The sequence below is a fragment of the Stigmatopora argus genome, chromosome 19, assembly GCF_051989625.1.
Source record: "Stigmatopora argus isolate UIUO_Sarg chromosome 19, RoL_Sarg_1.0, whole genome shotgun sequence".
Classification (NCBI taxonomy): Eukaryota; Metazoa; Chordata; class Actinopteri; order Syngnathiformes; family Syngnathidae; genus Stigmatopora; species Stigmatopora argus.
In genome coordinates, this window is record NC_135405.1 from 6,027,048 (window position 1) to 6,042,194 (window position 15,147).

The 15,147-nt window shown below is 38.5% G+C and overlaps 1 protein-coding gene across 1 annotated transcript; it reads right to left on the bottom strand.

Annotated features, from left to right (window-relative positions):
* Positions 1-272: 272 nt before the first annotated feature.
* On the bottom strand, positions 273-14,681 carry tshr (thyroid stimulating hormone receptor). Its single transcript, XM_077587125.1, has 10 exons — positions 14,521-14,681; positions 13,179-13,250; positions 12,307-12,381; positions 8,581-8,655; positions 7,867-7,938; positions 7,264-7,341; positions 4,544-4,612; positions 3,419-3,496; positions 2,908-3,096; positions 273-2,069 (listed from the first exon to the last, which is right to left on the bottom strand). Exons 1-10 carry the CDS (start codon positions 14,679-14,681, stop codon positions 647-649), a joined length of 2,292 nt encoding a protein of 763 aa, XP_077443251.1. The 3' UTR covers positions 273-646.
* Positions 14,682-15,147: the final 466 nt, after the last annotated feature.

The following is a 15,147-nucleotide window of genomic DNA, read 5'->3' on the forward strand; positions in this document are numbered from 1 at the left end:
GTTTTATTAAAATATATTTATACACAGCAAAATAGCAATTTTATAAGACTATTGTAAATTTACAAGAACTTCCTTGAAGTTGCACTGTCACAAGAAAAGTGATATTTGCAGAAATATATTTTACGAGAACAATCATTTGGGATCAAAATTATGCAAATACTCAAAGAATAAATTCTATTATGTTGCAACTCTAAATGTTTCATCTAAAAACACAATTCAAAGCAACACAGTGATAGAAATTTTCACCATAACTACATGGATAAATGCAATTTTTTCATTAAAATACAAATCTGAATTTTTCTCATCAAATTACATCAGAAAATAGCTTTAATTCATGTATATACTTCATAAACTAACACATGCAGAGATCAGTAAATTTCCCCTTGTGTTCAATGCCAGCCACATTGTGCCTCAATAACAAGACCTCACAGTTGAAGCGATGAAGTCAAAGTCATACTTCAGTGACATTTGATATTCTCCACCAATTTGGAACTGTAAAATCCTCATAGCTGAAATCGTGAAAACAGCTGAAGTTGGAATGGAAGCCTGCTGACGCGTTCTGTTAAATATTCAAACAGATCTGCCGGCAAACACTCCAAGGCCTCACCGCCGCGCCTTCCTTTCAGCGCTCCGGCTGGTGTTTAGCTCACGTCTCCAGGTTCTGTTTCTTTTCAATGTTGCTCTGCAGACCGATCACCGGTTGGTATGTGCACTCGGAACACTTCATCAGGTCAATAGTTGTGTTTTTATGGCCTGGAATTCTTCCTTTTCTGTTCCCGTCTTTGTCTTTACGGACTTGTGATGTCCCACTGCTGCCTTTAGAGGAAACTGTCTGACCCCTGAACAGTTGCGCCTGCCGCTGACACAAACCGATTTTACTGAGAAGGATGAACACATCTCCTCTGAAGGCTTTGGTGAAGATAGCGTAAAGAAACGGGTTGGCGCACGAGTTGAGCGGGTAGAAGAGCACCAATAATATCTTGGAGTTGGAAACTGTGATGAGAGGCTGGTCCAACACTGCTGACATTGCGTAGAAGGAAATTGGTGCCATGCATAGAAAATCAGTAAAGATTAGGACTGCCATACGTTTCGCTATGTTGGTATCCTTAGACCCAGAGCGGTATTGAGGATTGTGCACTGCGCAGTAGATCCTGACATAGCAAGCGCAGATCACAAGGAAGGCCATGACATTGAGGACTAGCACAAAGATGACGTAAACTAGAGCTTCAGTGGAGTGGATGTCCATTGGCAGACAGATACTGACCTTCTGGTAGCTGCTAACCCCAACAAGTGGGAGCAGGGCTAGCAGTAGGCAGAAGAACCAACCTCCCAGCATCACCGCAGCTGCATGGTGCAGATGCAGCTTGCGATCTAGCCGCATTGCAAATGTGATGGCGTACCACCTCTCTAGCGTGATCACCGTCAGCGTGTAGACCGAGAACTCACTGGCAAACACTGTGAAAAACCCAGCGAGAGCACAACCGGGCCCCGTCTGCCAGTCGATGGCATGGTTAAAGTACTCCGCTTGGGTATGGAGGTCCACCGAGGCAATGAGGAGTAGGTAAATACCCATACAGAGATCGGCGAAGGCCAGGTGGCACATGAGGAAGCGTGACACGGAAAGCTTGTAGTGGCTAGTCAGCAGGACCAGGAGCACCACCACATTACCCAGGATAGCCAGCAGGCTTACAAACCACACGGACACCCTCAGAAAGGCAAAGCCCATGATGTCCTCACATGGGTTGAACTCATCGGGCACTGGTTCACATATAACCTCCTCCCCTTCATCACATACCACGTAGTCATATCGATTGTCAAAGTCTTGACTGGTGTCCTCTTGAGGGTTTATGAGGGTCTTTCCAAAACCCACATCCTCATCTGGATGCCCCCCAAAGTAAGCATGGTAGTACAAGCTATTATGGAATCCATCTCGTTGATCACCACTGTTTGGTTCCTCTGTTAGGTTTTCGACCACATCTTGAAGGGTGGGAGTGTAATAGGGCGCCACGGATCGCTTACGGTGTTGGTCATAAAGTGCCGTCAGGTTGCAGATGATGTACTCCATAAAGCTGAAAAAAGCGTAGTGTATTATTGATACATAAATGGCATATGATCTAAGTACAGTGGTACCTCTGCTGACAAATGCTTCAATTTATAAAATTTTCAGGTTATGAAATGCTTTGATATGTAAATTATTGTTCCAAAAAATGTTGCCTGGTGGGTTTGATCCCAAGTCTGGACCTTTCTGCGTGGGGTTTGTATGGTCACAACGTGGGTTTTCTCCGGGAACCAATTAATTTTGTAAGTACTGGTACGACTGTACTGCACTTTCATAGTTTTACTTAAATTAAGGTGTGACTGTTCCATGGTTGTTCATTAATTATATGGTAGATAAAGACTTTAATGTAATAATTCACTGATTATCATTATTTTTACGAGGTGGTTTGGACCTAAATCAAGGTGGGGAATTGTTTTTGTTATGACCGCTCATAGATGGCAAACGGCTAAGGATCAAAGAGGGTAATACTTAATCTTTCTTGCGTTACACCTGCGTTTTTCTAAAACTCAGCTAGGATAGGTTCCATTCAACCCGCGACCTAATTGAGGTGTTATAGAAAATAGATGCATTCCTATTATGAGAGTCATAAAGCTGGCTTAGTCTTGGGCCTATAATAACAACACTGAACGAGACTAGTTACATCCGCAGTTTTAGACTTGAGACATGAGAAAGTAGGTTCAGTAACAGCCAAGATCCACATTATATAAGCGCAGCCGCCCGACACACTTTAGTATAATATCCAGATTACACAAATCAGATACAGTTGTCTGAGTCTCTTTCATATCGGAATGCATAACAAGCTCTACAGTTAATTTGACCAATGTGAAATCAAGGAACTTGAACCTCACCCCTTTTTCTTTTTGAGATTTTTGAAGCCACAGCAATGGCTGGGATAAGTGAGGTTCGCTTTGGTGAGGTGCTTGAAGGTTTTGATAGGTGGTAATTTCTTGAGGGTCCACACATTTTGGGCCGTAAGCTCTCTCAGAGACTCCATACCACTGGTGGGCAGGGATGTGAGCCCTGTCTGGGATATATCGCTGTGGGACGGAGAAAAAAAGGTGGCGAAATGTGGATAGTTTGTGGTTCAGCGGATCAAAACATTATAAATTTAAACTCTTCTCACGTATACGGACAAGCAGCAACAATGTTGTTTGCTAGTTGACGATAATTCAATTTCATGTCAAAATCAGACTCATTGAAGATCACTTGAATAATACACAGGTTTAACAATAACGATTGTTTACTTCCATACCTGAGTCACACACGCGCCTAAGTATAATCTTTTATACTTTTTATTTTCCCCTAAATGCGCATGCAACCCACTTATGTGAATAAATATGCAAAGTGTAGGAAACTTACAGAGTTATTGGACCGCTGATGGCACCAGCAAAAGCGCTTTCATCCATTTTGGTCAAATACGGATTCCTGTGAAGATCCCTGCAACAAGTAATACCGTGTATAAATGGGCAAGTCATCTTCCAAATCAAATGTTTCTTAATCAGACTGCAAAATTTTACAAATAACACACTACTTAAAAACACAGCATCCTTACCACACACCTCTTCAATCTAATCAGCATAATTAAGCAGCAAGGAGCTCTATTTTTTTTGGTCGGGTAGGGCTGGAATCATTTACCACTTGACTGCAGATCGTCCGCCAAATCAAACATTATACATTTTCACATTCTCGTGACCGGACGTTTGGTCGCCCGGACGTTTGGTCGCCCGGACGTTTGGTCGCCCGGACGTTTGGTCGCCCGGACGTTTGGTCGCCCGGACGTTTGGTCGCCCGGGTGAATATAATTTTGAGGGCTGGTTTCAACAGTAAACTCTCTGTCATGTTGTCAAACGTCCGGGCGACCAAACGTCCAGGCGACCAAACGTCCGGGCGACCAAACGTCCAGGCGACCAAACGTCCGGGCGACCAAACGTCCGAGTACCCACATTCTTGGCCCGCACCCACATCTTAATTAGGCTTTAGTGACATCTCAGTAAGAAATTAACCAGATATAGATGAGATAAAAGTGTAACAGTTATACTCTATATTGAAATATTCTAAATGAGCGGGGACCAGCAAGCATTTAAAAACCACATACAATATGGTAATTAAATTAATAATCAAGCTAGGAGATGGACACCAAGAATCCAGTGTTCCTTGTTGGAACTCTTATTACAGTCTTCCACTTCTCCAATTTGGATGAATATTTTCCCATGAGAACTTGAGCAGACTAATCAAAAGCTTGGCTAAGTTCTGTTTAGAGTATATTTGAGAAGATCCATTTGCAGGAGAAAAATATGCATGACACATGTCAGCAGTAGTTTCATCCTACCAGTTGTGAGGTCTGAAAGTGCTGAGCAATGTTGTCAGAAAACTAGAAGACATTTACTTAGTTTTTTGGATGTGAGAAGTTGGAAAGTGTCCCATTTTCTGACATTATCTAACTGTCGACACTTTTAATTAAATATTTAACAGGATTTGACATACACTTTATCCAGTTTTGTTCCATTGAATGCATGATGTCTGACCTCCCTGAAGCCATTCCCATACAGCATCCTGAAATACAAAAAAAATATACACTCGATCTTCCTCTTATAAAATGAATAACATTTCATTGTTTAAATCACTCCAATATGTTGTAATGATGTATCTAATGTCGTACATTTCACCGTGACGTCTTGTCTAGCTGTGCAATTTTGTGGTTTAAAGACTTAAATTTCCTATAACTGCAGTTCACTGTATTCAATTTAAAAAAAATCCCCTTATGCTCTAACCACATGTTTATGAATGGTTGTTGTGTTTGCATATTAATACAATGTTCATTGCTTGAACATGTTTTTAAAGGAGCTCATTATGATCTGTCTGCTTCTTTTGAGGTTATTATTTTTCTTACTAAACGTAATGCGGTCTAAGTTTTAACATGATTCCTACTATTTAGGGAACAACCGCTACTATAGATTTTTTTTTTTGGTGTAGTGGTTAATAACATTTTAATCAGCTGGTTATAGAGGGTTTCCGTGCATCCTGGATAACTCCGACCGAGCACAATAATTGCATAATAGTTGCCATGGAAACTTAAAGCAAATATGTGATTATATAGAAGGGGATTATTTACTTTGAAATAATATTTTCCAATTAGTAATCAGGGGAGTCACTATGCCCAATTTAAAATCAACCCCATGACTGCTTTAATGATGGTTTGTCATTTGATAATTTCATACAAGAACTCTTATTGTTATGCTTATTTCGTCTAAGAAAACGAGCATCTCACTTTTTTTTAGCAAATTGTTCTACAAAAGTTTGCACATATTCTTGGATAAAAGTTTGAATTCTCATAGAATCAGATATTGTACAGCACTTGTGTCAAAGTGGCGGCCCGGGGGCCAAATCTGGCCCGCCGCATCATTTTGTGTGGCCCAGGAAAGTAAATCATGAGTGCCGACTTTCTGTTTTAGGATCAAATTAAAATGAAGAGTATAGGTGTATATTAAATTTCCTGATTTTCCACCTTTTTAAATCAATAATTGTAATTTTTTAATCATTTTTTTCTGTGTTTTTAGTTCAAAAATCATTTTGTAAAATCTAAAAATATATAAAAAAGCTAAAATCATTGTTTTAGATGATTTTTGAACTAAAAACACAGAAAAAAATGGATTAAAAATTACAATTATTGATTTAAAAGGGGGAAAATCAGGAAATTTAATATACATATGTACTCTTCATTTGAATTTGATCCTAAAACAGAAAGTTGGCACTCATGATTTACTTGCTCAGGCCACACAAAATGATGTGGTGGGCCAGATTTGGCCCCCGGGCCGCCACTTTGACACCTGTGTTTTAGAGTAACAGAATAATTGTCAGGAAGATACAGATTATTTGTCATGCAGCTTTTAAATTTGGAAAGCTTGGTCAGTTGTTGACCACTTTTCCACAATTTTTCAGTCATGGAAAAAGTAAGCAAGTGAAATAAATGATTGTGGCATTCTTTCTTGGCTGCAGGCTTAGCTATAAAAATATCTGTAGCGTATTTTACCCCCCAAAAGACAAAAGAACTGCATCAGACGCACTATAAATCTTTTAAAATACATGCTTGACTTGCTGTCTGACATCCACTGTTGAAATGCACGGTTGTTTAGAGATTTACATAATGTTATTCACTACTAGATCTTATCAAACGTACACCAATAAAAGAAAAACTGGGCTTTTTTTTATTACTGGCATACAAATATCATTTTGTAATTTTGTAGAGATATGAGAGCGAGTCATTTGGTATGTAAGTTTGGGTTCCTCTGATAATTTTTAAGATTTCCCTTTACAAATTATTGATTGTATGGATCAGCAATTTCAGTTACATAAATTATATATTTTTGAGTAGTGAAAAACTTAATAGGATGTTAAATATATTCCAAAAAATAAACAAATGTACCTAAGTATATGTACATGGATCTTTTTGCTTAAATATGGAAAAATTTGCTTTATTTATTCCTACACTATGCTGTTTCCCCATTATTTTTTCAGTTTTCAATTATTACTATTTGTCTGCTATATGGTATATTAAACTGAAATTGCTGATCTATAAAAATCAATGATTTTTAAAGGAAAATCTTGAAAATTATCTGGAGTGCATTTTTCCGGGTACACGGTCGATTGGTCGCCGATCTTTTGGTCGCCGGTCTTTTGGTCGCCCGGAAGGTAAGTGATAATTACCATTTAAATCGTTGCTAAAATTCCCTAAATACAAACTGCCAATTACTATTTAGTCATACTTAATGCCCTATTAATTATTAGGCTAAAGAAAAGCTCCAAATTTCCCGGACTTTTATTGTTTTATGTTGGAGAACTTGTTAAGACGCTGACTGACGTACCTTCTTAAAGGGACAACACATGTACATACAAACTCTTATACACTCACACGTCGGCTCAGTGAAACTGCTCATGGCCATTGTTGGCTTTTATTGATGCGTAGACCGTGTTCTTTTACCTTGTTTTGGTCGCCGGTCTTTTGGTCGCCCGTTGTTTGGGTCCGTGCGACCAAAAGACCGGCGACCAAAAGACGGCGACCAAAAGACCGGCGACCAATCGACCGCACACACATTTTTCCTACCCCTGTATTTTGCACATTGTTCCTCATTAAATTCCTTCAAAAATGACACAAAGCATATAAATGCAAAAACATTGTGTGTATAATTGTCATTCGAATGTCTCACACTGTCAATACATCACTGGTGATGCCACGGAAGGCATTAGGTGGGATGGCAGTAATGTGTGGTTGATCAACAATTTCCCTGCAGAGAAAGAAAACAGAGGATATTAAATGCTGCTGTAAACATACTCTATAGTCTTCACTGGAAAGTTGCTCAGACATGGCCTTGATAGAAGATTGATTCCTCTCCATTTACTCTATAGCTGGAAAATAAAAGTGGGTAGAGAAGTTGATTGAAGGAATGACTCATTGGCAGAAAACCACACACAATGGTAGACTCACGGCATCTCGAGAACATGCACTCCTAACAAGTGCAACTGGCCATTTGAGTGCTTGTGTAGCATTTTTTTCTGTACACTTAAAGCCGTTTGAGAGCTCTGATGGTGGTCAAATTTTGTTTGGAAATCGACCAAAGCTGCCACTCGAAGCAGGAAGTCACTAATTTGTCTGCATGTCTGTTCCTAATTGTGTTGTCACTTTGAGAATATGTCAGATAGACAAGAAATGAGCCACTGTGACGCAATTTTAACATGGATAACCCAAGCCAAACCAGACCTTTGTATGAAACACACACAATTACATGGATCAAATTAGTGCGGTAACTTACAGGAAGAAATTGTCAGTTGAGTGGATCTTGCCCAATTCAGGAAAGATATTAAGCCCTGTATTGAAAATCCCCCTGTCCAACAAAAAGAATGGTTGAACAAATTAAATTCATTTTTTCCAGATGCCATTCATATTAATTTAATGTATTGTCAATATATTACTCCTGTAAATGTACAAACGGGCCTTCTAAAATACATCAAATACAGATCTCAACACAAAGGGCCACAAAAAACTTGTTAAGCAGTTGTTGATTACCATATATTATTATTATTTACATTTAAATGTGGCTGTCACATCTGAGATTCAAGCAACAATGAAGTGTACAGTATTTTTTTTTAGCTTAAAACAAGCAACTAATGTCATACTGCACTTGCTTGTAATAAGGGAAATTGTAGCATTGCTTTTCATAAATGTCACTTTTTATTGACTTTTTTTAACTTGATGTGTTTTCCTGTTAATATGGATATTTACTAGCATTTATCTGTACGTCAAATATAGCAAAAAAAAAAGAAAATGGAAAAAAATATTTCCAAATGATACTTGTTAGGGTATTTTTGTTACTGTGAATAAATGCCATACTCAAGTGAACCAAGTTGTAATCCACTAACATTTTCTTAACAATTATTACATAGGCGTCAATGCCGAAAAATCCCATTTTAAGGAATGTAGGATACGTGAAAACCATTATATTTTGTATACAATAACAAGTACTCACAGATATTTCAGGTTTGGGAGATTCTTAAATGCTTCTGGGTCAATGTAGGTTAAATTCTTTGCATTTCGGATTTCTCTGAGTGAACAAACAGACAATTATGTAATGAAATCCACAAGAATAAACAACAATTCAGAGAGACTGAATTGAAAATGTCTTTAAAACCTGCTGGAAGAACTGACCTCAGTGTAGGTCAGTGGGTAAGAGAAGGGAAATTGAGTACCGAGAGCCAAAACCAGAAGTAGCAATGGAAGAAAAAAGTGTTTCATTGGTGTGTTTAGTTTACTCTAGTTCACGCCGGCTGGACAGAATAGTTATGTTATGTCTAAGGGCAAATGTGTCTTGGCCTTCTTCACATCCTGGGTAAGGAATTGGCTCCATGCAGGCAGACTCGTATACTTCCTAATATTAAAAGCAGGGGTTGTACATTATTAGGATGGCCTGCTTTAGCATAAGAGAAGAAATTATGAATAATTGCAAGTCTGTGTTTTTTTTGTTTGAGTTGAATTCTTTTGGATTCAACTCTTTCCCCTGAATAAATCACTATACTATACCAATGGCTACAGTACCTTAATATTTTTTTAACAAAATGGCATATCTTGAAGACAGTGGTGGGCCTTCTCTGCTGGCCTAAGAAATATCTGAATCATATATTATATTTTGGCCATCAATACTTATTCAATAATTCCAAATTGTCTGTTAGCTTCCTTTTATTGCTTTCCCCCTGGTTGCACTGCTTCCAGATGTGTGTTTTCATATTGAAGCATTTAACCAATCACATTTCAGCCATTATTTGTTGCCAGGGTCAGAAATCTGCCTCAAAGCCTTCACAATTAGTTCTGCAGGCTCTGCTGCATTAAACAAGCGTCAATAAGACTGTTGCTTTAACCAATCAGATTTTGAGTTGGCAACACTACAATGCATTGTCGTAGGGATACATCATCGCTTTCACCAACTAGGATTGGCTAGTGATTAGCCATAGCTACCAAACTGTATTTGGAGCGAACTGCACACGCAAATATATTGTTGTGTTGATTTAAAGCCATTTTCAAGACGGACTATGCCAGAAATACGACAGGACAGGCTCGACTTTGAGCATTAGCTTTGATGGCGATAGAAAAGAAGGAAGAAAGAAAGGAGGATAGATATTGTGTACAGTTAAAAAGGATTTTTGGTGAGTAAAATATGGCTATATTCCTAAATAATATTTCAATTGTGGGCCAAGTGCTGATATCTGAAAAGCTCCAGTGTTTGTATTTAAGCTCCAGTGTTTGTATTTAATCACTAAATGCTGTAGGAAGTGGATTTTACCCCATTTTAGTGCAATTTTTGCCATTTCGCGTATGGGCGTATATGGACGTATCGACGTTCATCGCTGTCTTTTTCCTGGGGAAATGATACTCCGGGCCCGGTTCTGATGTCTAAAAAGCTCCAGTATTTGTATTTAATCAATAAATGCTGTTTTCGACTGGATTTTACCCCATTTTCGGGCAATGTTTGCCGGTACGCCATTGACGTTCATCGCTGTCTTTTCCCGGGAAAATCACCCCCCGGCCTGGTTGTAATGTCTGAAAAGCTCCAGTATTTGTATTTAATCATTCAATGCTGCTAGGAAGTGGATTCTACCTGTTGAAAGCGCTACGAGAAAATGCACGGACCGCCACTGCAAGGTGACAATAATGATTAATATTTTTCACTTTGTTTGGTTAGCTCACATCATTACTTAATTGATCAATGTATTGCTCCAGATTGATGAATTGTGAATTGTGTAAATTACTAAATCCTTGACAATAGGCTATGGTAGTGTATTTTTTATTTTATTTTTTATTCCAGCTGTTATGCTATTTTGTTCAGCCTATTATGGTCTTGAAGTAAAAATACACAGTTCTAGATATAACCTTGTATTGATATCTGTGACTAATTTCTCTTTCTATATGTTACAAGATACTGTATAGAGGAATTTCTATTACTTTCATCCGTAATGTGCCTTTCATTTCTTGTAGGAAGGCAAAACTTGTGGTTACTCAAGACAAGACTCGTCCAATCATCTGTTTATAAGTAGAACCTCAGATCTTCAGCTGCTGTTGGCCTCCTCAAGCAGTCGAAAGGAAGCAGCGCATTAATTTGTCTGACCCTGAAGGAAACCTGAGTGAAATGCAATTATTTCATGCACCGCACCAATCAGTGGCAAACAGGCCCAAGAGGTATAAAATAACACCCCCAGAAAACAGATACCAACCTCAGCTGGTTGAAATAATCGGTTCTCTCTGTATTTTTGATATGTGGAAGTAGTCTGCCAGTTAGTTACAACACACACTTAAGCAGCAATTTACCAGTGGTGCATTTAAAATCATCAATTTATGTCATAATCATGTGTCACTGTTAATTATAATTACCGCTGAAAACTGGGACGCTAAAACACCAATTGGAAAGTTGAAATTGAACGCACACAAAACGCTTAGTTGGAGTGTTTCGTGTGCGGTCGATTGGTCGCCGGTCTTTTGGTCACGGTCTTTTGGTTGCCCAGACCGCGACAACGGTCGACCAAAAGACTGGCGACCAAAAGACCGGCGACCAAAAGACCGGCGACCAAAAGACCGGCGACCAAAAGACCGACGACCAAAAGACCGTCGACAAAACAAGGTAAAACAACACGGTCTACGCATCAATAAAAGCCAACAATGGCCATGAGCAGTTTCACTGAGCCGACGTGTGAGTGTATAAGAGTTTGTATGTACATGAGGTGTCCCCTTAGGAAGGTACGTCAGTCAGGGTCTTAACAAGTTCTCCAACAAAAAACAATAAATGTCCGGGAAATTTGGAGCTTTTCTTTAGCCTAATAATTAATAGGGCATTTAGTATGACTAAATAGTAATTCACTGTTTGTATTTAGGGAATTTGAGCAACATTTAAATGGTAATTATCAATAACCTTCCTGGCGACCAAAAGACCGGCGACCAAAAGACCGGCGACCAAAAGACCGGCGACCAATCGACCGTGTACCGAAGTGTTTAGACTCCGTTAGGGCAATCTTGGAGCTCAGTGTGGAGAGTTAGGTATGCTGCAGGATGGTGTGTGGGCCACCTGGAGGTAGCCTACGTAGCTCTCCTAATTGAGACACAAGTACACCTTGCTCAACTTTTCCTCCTGAGTCACTCCTGTCGGAGCTGGAGCATGAAGGAAAGAGGAGAAACCACATTGTGGCTGCTGTTCATCTCCTCCCTAACGTCTCTATTTGGCTTGTCTTCCTCGAGCAGCTTTCAATGTGGCATAGAAAAATGAAATTCTACAGCACGGCCCTGCCTTGCATAATCCCCAATTGGTTTTACTACTTGACTGTAGCGTCAAAAACAGTATATAGTACATATATACAGTAAACATGTAATCTACCGCGGGCCGGTGGATGAGTGGTTGGAGTGTCGGCCTCACAGTTCTGGGGTCCTAGGTTTGATCCCAGGTCGGTCATCCTGTGTGGAATATGAATGTTCTTCACTTTTTGAAAATATGCATGGTCAGCTGGGATATGCTCCAGCACCCCCTGCGGTCCTTGTGAGGATAAGTGGTTCAGAAAATGAATGAATACCGTTAAGCACAAACTCGATAGGTGGTAAGGTGCTTTCAAAGCTGCAACTGAAATATTTTCTGTATTTTAACTGGAATTTAATACAGTAGAACAATTTACCAGACCAGATCAATAAATAAAATAGATACTTTAGAATAGATACTCACATGTGGGTGACTTTCTCCAGGCCGTGAAATGAGTTCCTCTCTAAACTTCGTAGAGTCACATCTACTGATATATGTCTAAAAGAAATAATGGGATGAATGTATTCACAATGTATTTTCAAACACAGATGAGTGGTATTAAAATTTACAGGTATTTTTCAGTTTAAAAAAAAGGATTTTTTCTAAACCTGCTGCCGATAAGATTTTAAATTCAGTGGTAATTTTGCAGGCATGTGCTGCATGCATACATTAGGTTATCAAGTGGCGGCCCGGGGGCCAAATCTGGCCCGCCGCATCATTTTGTGTGGCCCGGGAAAGTAAATCATGAGTGCTGACTTTCTGTTTTAGGATCAAATTAAAATGAGGAGTATAGATGTATATTAAATTTCCTGATTTTCCCCCTTTTAAATCAAGAATTGTATTTTTTAAATCATTTTTTCTGTGTTTTTAGTTCAAAAATCATTTTGTAAAATCTAAAAATATATAAAGAAAAGCTAAAATAAACATTGTTTTAGATCTATAGTATATAGATGTATGTATATTGTATAATTTGAGTTAGATTAAACGTCCTATTTAAATGTACTGTCCATTTAACCCAAGACCTCACATTCCTTTACAAAGAGCCCCAATTTAAGAATGGCTGAAATATCAATTTTGAAAATCATCTTGCGGTTAAAAGAGCACCGTTGGTGTTAAAGCAAAAATATTAATGCTTCCAGCTGTAAAGCCAAAGGTAATGCTCAAGCAGAGTGAAAAGTGCAAAAGTGTGAGCTACAAAGAAAACAGGTGGAGAAGGGCAGCACTCAAAGCCTCTTTTAGTTTGTTTGTTTTTTTCTTAAGAGACTAAAACATACAAAACAAACATTGTTACGCACATCCTGGAGATGTTGACCATTTTGGCAAAAGCATCTGAAGGCATAGACGACAGATGGGTCTCGAAAAGCCATCTGCTTGAAATGAAAGAAACGAGAAAAATAAAGTCATCAGAAACCTGCAATGAGTCAAGAAAAATTCATTTTGATGGATCTCAAAATGATGTAATCCTGACAATCATGTTTTACTTTTGTTTGGAAGTGTATTGATACATTTTTTGGACATTCCTCATAATGGTTGCTATAAAACGGCATCTTAGTTTAACTGTATTTGTTCAAAAGGTGGGATACACACACCTTGAACTTCATACACGACATACACATACATATATAAACAACATTGAAAAAAACAAACACTAACATTCATGTATAAAAACCATTTTCATTATGTTTTTATTTCCAGAATGAGAAGCTTTTCATAACATTTCTGGATGCCTCCCATGAATTCTCAAAAAAAGTACTACCATACCTGCGTTTTTGAGAAATGTGCTGTCAAAAGTAAATATTATATTTGAACACCAGGCCTGCATGAGTTAAGAGTCACGCTCCACTGGCTTTTTGAGGGTGCCTTTGCTTTCTTTTCCACCTTTCTGACTCTCAGTAAGACATGCAGTAATGTTTCTTTACCCTCAAACAACCACAACCAACTGTAAGTGTCCAGGCTCAATATATATCTAAATCTCACATGCATTTATTTGCACACCATTTCCTCTTTTGTAGGCTTCAAGTTCTACAAGAAAACTATGGATCTGCTACAGATAAAAATGACGAAAATTGAAATAAAGAAAAAATAATAGAACATACAAGCCAAAGAAGATAAATGCCAAGGAACCAAAGACAGGAGGAAAACACATAATTTTACATAGTCTGAAACAACAACTGATTTAAAAATCAACCTTTACAATGAAACACAATTTATAAGAGCATTATGCATTAAAATTAAATTTTGAAGTTATTTTAAAATGTTGTTAATAGTCTGCCATGGTGTGAAACTAGAATATCCCATAGTATAATATAGAAAATTATTTATAATATTAAAAGATCTCTTTCTATGTTTTAATCCAAAATTGATAGAATACTTTTTCCTACATGTGGTTACTATGTTTGTTACTATATACTATCTTCCACGTGAATAGATTCCAAACTGAACACAACATTACTGACTTTTGAGGACTATTATAGCGAAATGGGGAGATAATGTGACTACTACACAAATTCCATGTGGGAGTACTTTGGGGGAAAGCCATTGTAATAATTTTCCCAGAAAAGTGTGCTGAGAAAATCATAGCATTTACAGTCAACACCAATAAAAAGCAAAAACCTTCACATATGAAAATGTACTCACAGTGTCTCAGTGGTAGCTGGGAAATTAGGAATCCTATCAATACCAAGACAAGAGATAGTGTGAGTCCTCCATTCTGAGCAATCGCAAGCATTAGGGCAGGAGTAAGCATGGCCCATGGTACTTATGTGGAAGATAAGCAAAGTGCATACTATAATGTGCATATTTCCTTCTTTCTGCTAGTTTCTCTTGTTCTCTTGATGATCTTTAGCACAGGACGTGCTGAATACCAAATGAATTGTTGCCCAAATCCTTGCAAAGAGCGCTAACTTTTCTCTCCAGGGTCCCAGGAGGGTCCGTGAGTGATCCTGTAAAAGTACAGGGATGCTGAAGGACAGGCAGCTGGAGCTCTTTACTGACATTTGGAGGTGGTCTTCAGCTCGAGGGTGGATTTAGAAAGCACTCTTGTGTTAGATTGGAGAAAAATGCCCAACCCCTTTGCTCATTATTTGGGGTATTATGTTACCTTCTACACTGGAAATTACATAGTACCTCACTCTTATACAATCTTAGAGGTCTATTGTAGTGTTTCCAAACCAGTATACCGTGAAGGATGGTCTGGTGTGCGGCGGGAAATTACCTGCCAAGAAATCATACATTGTACAATTCCATAAAATGATTAAAATCAGT